Source organism: Podarcis erhardii, assembly GCF_964252035.2.
Source record: "Podarcis erhardii genome assembly, chromosome: 4".
Lineage (NCBI taxonomy): Eukaryota > Metazoa > Chordata > Lepidosauria > Squamata > Lacertidae > Podarcis > Podarcis erhardii.
The window spans coordinates 47,041,066-47,053,343 of record NC_138508.1 but is presented as its reverse complement, the minus strand read 5'-3'; the positions used below and the strand labels follow the sequence as shown (position 1 = coordinate 47,053,343).

At 38.4% G+C, this 12,278-nt stretch overlaps 1 protein-coding gene and 1 long non-coding RNA gene across 2 annotated transcripts in view; one reads left to right on the top strand and one right to left on the bottom strand.

The window, feature by feature from the left end:
- Nucleotides 1–12,278, bottom strand: part of LOC309340033 (uncharacterized protein) — a 194,880-nt gene that overhangs the window by 118,814 nt on the left and 63,788 nt on the right. Inside the window, exon 4 of the mRNA XM_081858558.1 lies at nucleotides 3,897–3,980. Coding sequence (XP_081714684.1) covers nucleotides 3,897–3,980 — 84 coding nt within the window. The remainder of the gene's footprint in view (nucleotides 1–3,896; nucleotides 3,981–12,278) is intronic.
- Nucleotides 1–12,278, top strand: part of LOC309340062 — a 43,790-nt gene that overhangs the window by 21,009 nt on the left and 10,503 nt on the right. The gene's annotated exons all lie outside the window — the stretch shown is intronic.

The window sequence follows — 12,278 nt, the reverse complement described above, 5'->3', positions numbered from 1 at the left end:
ATAAAGATTTCTCTGACAGTATATATTTCCTCTGGCTTCATTTCCACTGACAACAATGTATGCTTGGCTTAGGTTACATTTCACATAAAATATCCATATCCATATTTGGGCGAGGTAGTAGTTTGATAAGGTTACCGAAATGTAAATGTAAAGAAAAAGAAAAAAATAGGAATATGCATGCATATATATATATATATATGGTTGGGTTCCAACTTAACCATAATTTCAGTAGAGCCACTAAAATTAAATCAATGGGACTTGTAGGTCATGATTAATTTAAGTTCCATTTATTTCAGTGAGTGTACTCTAAGCATGACCAAGTTTAGATCAAACCCATTTACCCATTATTTTCTAAATGTAGCCAAAATAGTGTTAATTGTTACCCATGTCCTAAAACTGTAGGGATAGTGCTACTGGCTTTATTTTGTCTGTTTAGATTATTATTATTATTATTATTTATTAATTAAATTTCAATACTGCCCTTCACCCAAAGATCACAGGGATGATCACAATATAAAAAAACACAAAAAGTACGTCTCATAATAACAAACAAAAACAATATCCTGCCCCCCAGGCACAGTTTAAAGGCCATGGATTGTTTAATCAGCCAAAAGGCCTGGGAGAAGATGAATGTTTTTGCCTGGCGCCTAAAGATTTATTGTGCTGGCACCAGACCAACCTCCCTGGAGAAGGCATTCCACAAGATGGGAGCAACTGCAGAAAAGGCCCCGTTCTCGTGTTGCCACCCTTGACAGCTTCTCAGTCACATTGTGAATCTTTGCACCAAGAAGACAGCACTCCTCCTGGGACATCCTGTTACCTCTACACACTTCTGCCTCTGTCCTCCTCAGTAGGAAAGTCAGAAGTCTGGGTGAAGACATCATGCCCCCAGTGCTAGACTTCTTATCAGTTATTTGGGAGGCTTAATAAGGAATCCTAGTGATTCATACACAGCTGGGGGGAAGCATGTAATAAAAGAGTTCTGTTCATTTTCTTCCCCTCACTTCGTATAATATTAATCACCTTAGATCAAACAGAACATTCAAAAACTTTAAAAAAACAAAAAACACACCTTGCAATGTGCATCTCATGTTTTATTTTATGGTCTATTTTTCTTCAAAGCTGTCCTCTTTTCCAGTGAAGACTGCTCAATTATAACAGCTTAGATATTATTATTTTTTTAAAAGTTCCATTTGCCTTCACTTATCCTTTGGCACTGTTATTTGGGAGAGGGGGAGCAATTGTTTTTTAATATGGTTTGTCAGGTTGCTTTTGTATTGTTTTTGCCACTTGATAACAAGTACGTCCATTTGTTGAAAGTTCGTCCTTTTTTTTTTAATTCTAAATAAAACATATAACAGGAGTTTGATTTTTACAAAGCCCCTTTTTTGCTACATAGCCACATATGTAGCCACATTAGAAGCTGGGACCCCTAATCCAAACTGAATATGAGGTTTAAAACTGAAGTGATACTTTACTGGCTTACTTCACTGACAGTATGTTTAGAAATTGCAACAATTGCTTTAGTGAGAATAATTTATTATAATTGGAAGGCATGGGGTTTGCTTATGTCTGGAATAATGCTACTGAGCATGAGTCATCTACACTTCAGAAGAATGCAAAGAGGTAAAAATCAAATTTTGTTTGACACCTGGATAAGTGCCTTAAGGCTATAAAACTGATGGCCTTTGATTGGAACGGCATCAGTAAAAACTGTTGCCGACTGCGCTGGGAAGAACAGGTTGAATATGACTATCTGAGATATTCCTAGAATATGGAAGGAATAAATAGATGTCAAAGCGCTTGACAGGTGCTTCAAAGAGATAACTGTAATTATTTCAGTCTCAAGGACACTTAACATAACAGGAAGCATTTTGGTCAATCTGTTAACACTGACAATTTATAAAGTAGTTTTCATTTTTCTTAGAGAACTCAGTGCTAAAAAACCACATAGAAATCAGGTGGCCAAGTTTCAGGCTGCTTTAAAATATTTAATTGTAAGCTGCGCAGTTTAGGACTTTGGATCTGTACAGACCGGGGTGGCGGCGGGGGCTGTACTCCAGAAGAAGCCAGCGCATTTCTTGCCTTAAACATTACATTCCCTTGTGCGTGCATGTGAGATACAGTATATCAATAGCTGTGCAAATACTACAGACAACAGTACATGGCTTATCACTTCTAAGCTACACTCTTCTGCTCTGATATGAGCAACTAGCTTTCCACTGAAGCTGTATCTACATGATGAGAATAATTAGCTATTTTAGTCCACCTTTCCTGCTGCCACTCTCTGCATCAGAAGCAGCTGATGCAATGAATCTGAATCACTCTCCCAGTAATGGTGACACTCAGCTTACAAGGACCATGCAGGGTGGTGCAAGGCAGTGATGAGATTGGGACTGAAAGCCACTGTTAGAAGGGCAACTCACCATGCCAGCTGCTCCTGCCTCTGGGTTTGGGCTTGGTATTGTTCTGAAACAGGGGTACTCAAGTTTTTGTTATACACAAGTATAAAAACAGTTATGAATTGGAAAACTTAGAGGCGTCTAAACTTAACCCCCTGCATGACGCTATAATCATCAGGAGCATATTAGATCCACCATATTTGATCCACCAGGCCTATGAATCCAGATCTCGGTGCTCTCTGGGAGCCATAGCCTTCTTACTAACTAACTGCTCTCTCATTGTCCAGGCTGGTAAAGCAGAATCCTCTGCTTTGCCACTGGCCACCTCCGATTTTTAAAAGTCTTCCAACTCAAGCTTAATCAGAGTTCGCCATTCAGACAATACCAGCCAAAAGACTTCTGTGTTCAATTTCCTGCCATGCATAGAGAGAAATATCTGTGTCCTCTCTACCTCCCTGCCTCATGTTTTCCTTTGCTTACGCTAAATCTTTGTTTAGCTGAAGACGTCCTTCCCTTAGTGGTTGCTCACAAGCCCTTCCTTTAGTGGCTTCTCTGAAGTCTTAGTGGCAGTAGGCCCACATTACCAGTGAAATGGACACCTTGCACAAATAAGAGTGGGAGTCCAGTCTTACAGGATGTGCTTCGGATGTCTAGGTGAAAACATGTGGCTTTCCCTACGCTGCTCGGAGTGCAGGAAAATGCAGCAGATTCATTTTGAAACATTGAAATTAGACAATAAAGACTCTTGAAAAATGTACATCTGGGGAACCGTTTTCAGCACCTCATATTCACTGAGCAGCATACAGGGTATTTTCATGGTTCTATTTTCATGTTATTCCTAATTGCTTATTTTCTCCTAATGCACTTCTTTCATTTCATGTTTTTTTTAGGCATTCATGTTATCACAAAGAAAGGCTTCTCAGTTTGTTTTGTAACTCAGTTTCTTTAAAAGGGTCCAGAGAAGACCCAGTTACAGATAGGTAGCCGTGTTGGTCTGCCATAGTCAAAACAAAACAAATTCCTTCCAGTAGCACCTTAAAGACCAACCAAGTCAGTTCTTGGTATGAGCTTTCGTGTGCATGCACACTTCTTCAGATACACAGAGAAGACCCAGTTAAGCAAGGGTATTCCCCTCAACATACATTTATTTATCTATTTTGAAGTATTTATATACCACTTACCATGTTAAAAAAACACAGACCCAATGGTGGCAGCTGTTGAGAAATAAGCTCTTCCGGTAGGCTAAACCGCTGGGCAGGATTAGAGAAGGGCTTTATTCTCATGAAAGCCAACAGGGAGTTCAAAAGCAATAAAAATGGTTCTTAAAAACCTTCACAGAGCCCTAGTTCCTATGTGCTTAGATCTTGGATGGGAGGAAATATTCATACTTCCTACCATTACTAAGCAGTATTGTGAACTTCAAGGGCTCTCATCCTAGCTTCCCATAAATTCTGTTTTCTACTGAGGTCTCACAGCATCAGTGTATTTTCTTACCTTATCACAGATGTTTTTCCTGTGGGAAGGTGGGGAGGGGACAAGTTCCTCAGGTGCCATCTGTGGGTTCTGTTTTGCTGACTCCTGCTCACTGAAACAATAGAATGTAAGAAGATTCATTACATTACATTAGATAGTGAGATTCATGATAATGTTATCTAATCAGATGTAGTAAGATTCATGAACGTTAACTAATCAGATAATGAGTAGTTTACCAAAAAAATTCATTTATTTCTTTAAATGATTTACTGTATATACCACCCTTTGTACAAGCCACAGGCTGTTTACAATGAGGTCAGATGAGATAAAAAGAATACATAAGATCCACAGACAACACAGACTTTAAAATACACAACTTATAATAACTCACTTAATAGTAGTTTACTAATACCTGCTATTTAACTTTCTACACATTGATTGGTTTTTTATTTAAGACGTGGCAAAATATTTGGGTTACAATGGCTTATAGCCTATGTATTAATGTTTATATGCAAACAACATTATATAGTGTTGAATTCATAGTAGTTATTGGAGAACTCAAAAAAAACCCTTGAACTTACAATGCTTTCTCTTCTTGGCTTTCTGGGACAAAGAAGAACTGTCCAGCAGTATATAGGAAGTGGATGTAAGCTCTTGTCTTCATTTGTACAAATAAATCAAATAAATTATACAACCAAAAGGTTAACCAAATTATTTAAACATATGAGTGAAATCATTTGGGACCAATAAACCTATCTCAGTGATTAAACAAAAAATTAGAAAGTTTTTTCGAAGGTTATGTTGAGGTTTTTTATTTTGAATGTTTAATCCAAATAGGAAGAGATGGAAGCATCTCTTGTGTGTTGTACGTTTTCATATTATATTATCTAAAAGAGGTGAAAACCTTTGCAAGTTAAGCATATTGCAGCTCCAAATATTAGACAACTGGCATTGACACTACACTGTGTAAGGAATGTTACTATGCAGCAAAATGCAGGTATGTAGGTATGCCTGTGTAGGACAATCATGGCACATCACCATTTGAAAAGCATAAAGCATAAAAGTCAAGAACCTTCTAGACAATCAGTTGTCTTGATTCAAAGGTAATAGTGTACTACAATACTTAGATTATACATGATAGATTTTGGAGGGGGGGGTGGCAGCCTTGCTGTAGGGCAGGGTTGGAAATGTGGCTCTCTAGTCTCTCTGTTGAGACTTTCAGACTCTTCATATGCCTCCCTCAATCACTGGTCCTGCTCTTTGCCTTCTTCCTGCACTTTTACATTTGCGTGAATTCTGATCATGGTTCTTGCTTGCTAGAATGGAGGGTGGGGTGTGTGTGAGAAAGAGACTTTTGTAAAGCAGGATTGTAGCCTTCTATAAGAGTCACACCATGCCACATTCATTCTTTATTGCTTGACCATGTTACCTTCTCCCCTCTTGAACAGACAGGCAGCTTGGCTTTAACTTGCCATGCTCCTTTGTTTCCCATATTCAGTCTTTGCCAAGTTGTGTCCCTTCTCCCTTCACAACATTGCAAGACATTGGAATACAGCCCTTTCCCATCTTCCCCCTCGACAAACACCCTTGACCTCTTCTGTGTACGCTACTCTCTGGTCTTCTGTTATCTTACTTTGGTCCCCTCGCATCTTTCCAGCACTCTGCTACGAACATCATTTTTGCTCATCTTGTTCCTCTGTTCACATAACCCCCTGCCTTAAAGCCCTATCCTGACTTCCTGTCTGTTCCTGGATTCAACACATGCTCTTCATCTCAAAGACCTCCAGGCCTTATCTCTCCATTCTTTTATCCTAATACATCCCTGCCTGTGAACTTTGCTTTACCATCCTTCCTTGTCCAAAGCTATCCTGCCACATTTTCTCCCTTTGCTGCAAATCACTTACTTCAAATCACTCATGAAAACCCACCTTATCCATAAAGCAGAACCCGTAACTCCCACACCCTATTAGAAACTGAATGCATAACTAAGTCTAAGCACGTCCTATTAAAACCTGCACTTTGCTCTTTTATTTAGTATCCTGCCTCCGCTTCCTGTTTGCCTTGTGTTGTTTAGCTTGTAAGTACTTCAGGATATGGAACTGTTCTCTTGTATTCTGTCGAACACTGAGCACACTCCCTGATGGTGCTACACAAATAAATGAATAGATCAATAGGACAACATCAAGCTGTACTTCCAGCCACACTACAATACTTTTTCCTTGTGGTCTTGGACATAAATTACAAAGTAATATTCTGGTTCTCTGCCACAAAATTATAGACCTAAAAATCACTAAAATTCAAGACCCAGTAAATGAAACTATTCTTTCTTGTCATCCCTTAGGACCACAATGTTATTACAAAAAAAAAAAAGGAAACAGAGATTTAGGACATATTGGTTCTATGCCTAATCTTCAAAAACTATTTATGTATTTTATAAAAAAGCAAATCACCTTAGGGTTGTCTCTCTTTGAAATGTATTTGCTAAATTTAGTCAGTGGGAAAATATGCTGGCAATATTCCATATTCTATATAACCTAGAAATATCTGATTATTCTCATTTTTTTATTGTCTAGATTCATATTCTACAAGCCATGGTTTGGATTTAGTGTAACCTTTGTAGTTATATTTCAATTTAAAAAGAAAAGGAGGTGTTTCTCAGGGCTTGATACACATCACTAACTGTCTGTTCCTGTGAGGCTTGTTTAAGCTGCAGTTTCACAAATGGGGTTTTTCAGTTTTTCCTACTGCAGCTAAAGCCACGTTATAAACATAGAACTTGGTTTAAAAAAAAACACTATAAAAACACTGAAAATACTTGGGGAAACTTGGGGAAAATATCATTCCCCCACCCACAATTCCACTTGTATGGTACAGCAGAGCGAGTGTTCTTTTTTCTAGATAGTCATTATAACCTTTACTCTTAAGATATTAGAGTATTAGAGAAATGAGAATTAAATTCTGTGTCTTGTATTTATTCACATAGCTGGTAAAGAGCAGTCATTGGAGACGCAAGCTTCTTGTAATAGCTTCTGGCATTTTTCAGCTTTTATATGTGAGAGGAATTTTTCAATTTCCAGTCTTTGGCCTTTCTGATGAAACTGCTCACTAGGGTGCTTACTGTAGCAATTCTGTATTGTCTTTGTTTAATACAGACACCTGTCCCTTAGGAACCAAGAGGATTTCAATTGCTTATTATATACAGCCCACTGAGCAGACATCCAGTGGTGATTTTTGCTCAGCACTAGTTTCAACTTTTTTTAAAAAAAATGGTAACTATATTTTTAAGAAGCAGTACCCTCCAGACCTGATTGACAATGCTATAACAGGCCAAATCTTGAGGGTATTCACAATTGAATATAGTATCTTGCTGATGACTATGGATTCCTGATCCCAAATTCCCACATACAATAATAGCATATCAATATATAGACACGTCCAACAAACTTCTAACCATTTTCCTCAGCTGAGAGAAAATAATTATTTTCCCAGTTCTGATATATTAAAAAAAATGTACAAAGTACTCCTTAAATGAAGGTGAGACTCAGCCTATGCAATATCTTTACAACCATCTCACTAAAACAGGGAATCTCTTCCATCTACTCTTCTTCTACATTGCTTTAAGAATACAGTTCTTATCTACCTTACGGGTAACACTTTAACTTCATTAAGGCTTAATAGGCTTAATACAATACCATTGCAGGTGTGGTTTTCAAAATATTTTGACTTTCAGTAGTGTTCATCACATCAATTATGTAGGGACATAGAAGAGCCGTCTTACCTGGTTGAAAGTTACTCATATGTAAGATAAGGGAGTTGCTCATCTATTAGTTCACTGCATTTCTATGAATCTTCCTTTCTCCTTTCCCCACTACTGAGTAGGAGTCTTTATCCCACTCATTGTTATCAAAGTAGACCAATTCAAATTAGACCATAGCATAAATTACCTCACAGGATTGCTGCAAGACTAAAAATGTCAGCTAAGAAGATCAGGAGGAAGGAAGTAGACAAAATAGCGTCAACTGCAAAGGGGATTCGGATATTTAATTTGGCACATCTTACCTGAAAATCTTTTGCTATTATATTCTATTTAATGCAACAAATAATTTTAGTAGTCGTGATCGTGGTTTTACTGTATGCCTGTGCCCGATGATTTCATGGTTATTGTCCCCTCCCCCATTTTGTTGTTGTTGTTTGTTTGTTGTTTGTTTGTTTTTTATTCTCCTTCTGAACGATGCCATGGCCTATGGCTAGTGCAATAAAAAGTTTAATTGGAATTGGAATTGGACTAAAAATGTCTCTCTAGGCCTCCAAGAATGATCAGGATCTGTTGGCCTCCGTCTATCTTGGGAGACAGTGGAAGGGTGCACCTTCAGGGGTAAAGTAATGCAGAGCTGTTCTGCCAACAGACCTAGTGCCTGAAATCAGCTCCCCATAAAGCATGCCCTTGGGGATCTGTCACCTTCCGTTCTGTGTGCATGACCAAGCCAAGGTAGACATCACTGAGGCAGAAGTGCAAACATGCTGCGAATGTGGGTTTGGGAGAGCACATCTTTATTTGAGATGCTGTCCTGCTATGCCCAAAATTTTCCTGTGGTGCAGAACATATGAAATACATTGAGGTGTCACTCCTGGTGGGTGTGAGTTGCCCACAACTCACTTCCATAAAGCAGCATGCTCAACCCACAAGCCTGGAAGACCTTGATCTTGGTATTGGTTGTTAGTATCACATTCTCCCATACCCTTTTGGAGAGGCGAGCCATTGCCATAGCTGCCTTGCCAATACACTTGTCCAGCTGAGCGTTGATGGAAAAGTTGCTGGTTATGGTGGAGCCCAGGTAGACAAAATAGCTTACCACCTCAAGCATGTGGTCACCAATGCCAATGCAGGGAGTGTTGGCGATGTCCTGAGTCTAGATGTTGGTCTTGTGGGGCAATACAACAACAGATCCTGAAGGAAGAATGGTCCACATTGTCTATTTTACTACTGTGGGTGAACAGGAGAGAGTTGGGGGGGATTAAAAATTGCTCAGGTTTGAGAGCCAAGTGCCATTTGGAAGAACAGGGAGCAGAGGCAGGTCTGCTCTGAGCACAGCCATAATGGGCAAAAGGTTGCACAGTGGAGGAGCAACTGTAGGGAATGGAGTAGAATGGTCAGTTTGCCTCCCATCAATTTCCTCCATCTGACCCTTCCTAGCATGCTGTAAGAAGAGCCCAAAGTCCCACTGGGAACTTTGGTGCCTAAATGAGTCCTTTGGTGTAAACGTGCAATTTTAAAACGGAGTCTATACCTAGAAATGGTTTAAGAATTGCATCACAATATAAAGAACAGTAGGATTTAAACAAACAGGCTCACATCCACAAAAAGGAACAGGGTAGCTAGACGTTCTCTCCCCCCCCCCCATTCTTTCTATAATTTAAATTTGGTCTAAATGACAAATCAATTAAACTTTCATATTTGCATTAAAGGTTGATGGAGCAGCCAGTCTGAATTACTTTTAAAGCTGCATAGAGGGCTCCCTTACATACATAAAATGAAAGCATATGGAGAAGAATTGATCTCAGGGAAAGGAGATTCCCATATGGTATAAAAGCAAGGAATTTCTTCATAGATTGAAATGTGGATCATCTTTTAAAACAAATCCAAATTGCAGATGGTGAAGCTCAGACTGAAATGGAAAAGATTCCTTGTTATACCAGTGGAGCAAAGCATATGTTCCATATAAATGCTATAAATAGTAGCAACTGGATAATCCTGTGGGACGTGTCTGCATAAAGAAAGCAGCAATAGCAATAGCCAATATATATATATGCACATTTCCCCCCCCTCCCCCTGCCTATATCCATCTAGTGGCAGCACATTTTTCTGCTTATGATATGTGCTAAAATCCAATGTTTGGTTCAAAATAAAGCTAATTTGCATTGGCATAGAGACTTAACTCACTGGTGTATTATTACTGTGTAAGCAGGTGTAGAAGCAACTGCAAATAAATGCTTGCTGATGGAATCCCAGCAGGGTTTCTGATGAGTTTTCGTTTTGTTGAACCTTACCAAGGAAATTACTGCGTAAAAAGCTTTGCTATTAGTTCTTTGCCTGAAAAAATCATTTAGCTACACCTGGCCAGATTCATGGCAATTATACTAACTATGCATAGAGGCCATACCAAAAAACTCATCCACCTTTTTAAGCCATGGCCTGAAATCTGTCAGTGTAACAGTAGAAAATGACACAACTAACCTATGAATAATAAAAAAGCAAATGCACAGAAAGGGGGGAGGGAAATGGAATTTAAACTAGAATCTATGTAACTATAATGTAATGGCCAATATTTAAAGTGTGAATTGTCTACAATTGTTTATTTATTTATTTCAAATAATGTGTAGTGCTTAATCTTTTGTAATGGTTTAAAATGGCTAAAAGTATATGTAAATAGAAATGCTATGATAAAATATCTCATTAATAGCTGAAAAATGTAGGTGTGCAACACACACCTGGCACTATAATCCAAATGCACAAGTTAGCTTTGAGCGATCTTAGTGAAAGAGATTCAAAATGGATACTAAATTTTTTTAGAAAATGAATCTGTCTCATGGTAAAAAGATCCAGGGGTAATAAATCAGAACTATTATTTTGATTTCCTTTGTAGTGATGACAATGGCAATGCAACCCGTTAGCATAAAGAAAACATAAACAACAGGAGTATTCAGACTGTACTGATTTTGAATGCAAGTGTTTATCTTGACAAAAATATCCCTAAGCATAGAAGATATACTTAAAAAGAGTGTTTATGAATTTTCCTTTACTCCATATGAGTTTGGCTTTAGAAGATCCATCCTTCTTGCTCTGATCTGCAAAGTTTTCACACCTGTTTACATGGATTTCTACACGATCCTATGCATGCTTACTTGGAAGTAAATCCTACTAAATCCAATGGGGCTCATTGCCATGTAAGTGCACATGGGCCCTTACAATATCAAAGCTGCATTTTTAACTGAAGATAGAGTAATCAAAATGTAGGTATCATAACCCTTTAGTCACATGACTGCTTAGAATGTGACAGCTGCCACACGCTGCAAAGATTCTAATCTTTATAGCGTTGACATGATTTATGTACGGCACCACATCAGGCTATATTCATCTAGAAACACAACAAAATTGCAAAGTATGTATCTGGGTAACCCCCATGCATTTATAAAGCAATAGGTTTCTTCCTTCCTAAGATAAAAATAGCAAATACATTACAGTGGTACCTTGGGTTACCAACACCTTGGGTTACAAACACTTTGGGTTACTGACTCCGCTAACCCGGAAGTAGTACCTCGGGTATGGCTTAATTTCTAAATAAGAGCTATGGAGTCATCTTGTCTGAAAATCATACTTGGGCACTCTTACAAGGAGGCTCTTTCCCTGTCCATAGAGACTAACTGATTTGTTTTTAAAAGAGGAGATAATGGCACTCTGCACATATGGAATGGCATGCTACTCTAAATAAGTGCTATACATTCTGGTGAAAACTGTAAGATTAAAAATGGCAGCCCTACCAAGCAAAAATGTGGCCAGCCACCACTGCTTTCAACCCACTTTCATTCTAAAAGGCAGTGGAATGCTGAATTCTTTAAAAAAAACAATATAACATTGCACCAGTCCCTAACTCAGCAGCATAGGTGGTAGCAATTTACATACATTTGAAAGCAAATGTCTCTGAATAAGGCAAATGTGTATTAATAGGAACACCCCACAGAAAATGTTATTTCTGTTTTTAACCTAGATCAGGTATATGAGTTTAATTGATAGATCCAGACAATAATATGGAATTCAGTCTTTTATGCTAATGACCAATTAAGTTAATGGGGTTACTTAACAGCTACTTTGGTGCAAATGATTTGAATATTCAATGATGATAGTGGGAATAGCTCCCTAGAGAGCAAATATGAATACTAAGAGCACAATTCTATCTATAGGTTATATTCTGTCTATAGGTTATACCTTATGATCAGCATAGAACCATTGCTAAATTTCCCTTTAGAATAAAATTAGACACTAGCATAGTTAATTTATGTCTGTGGTAATCTACCAGCAGTGGAATTACTTATCTACCACTGGAGAACTGCCAGTGTAATAGGAAAAATCCAGTGTAATAGGAAAAATCCAGGCAGAGCTGGGGTGTGGCAGGTGAGGAATATGTTTTAATCAGAATCTTATCCGCATTCAAGGCCCTGACCTGCCCCTGATGATGGAATAGTGTTGTGCTTACAAAAGAGGTAGTCTAAGTAAAAAAAACAATCTAATGCGATCCAAGTATAAACAGCACCAGAACACTGCATATCCTACTTCCTTACATTTCTCTGTCCCCTTGTCTCTTCCTAGCATTATGCATTGTTGTGGGAAGGGCATGAACTGTTGGG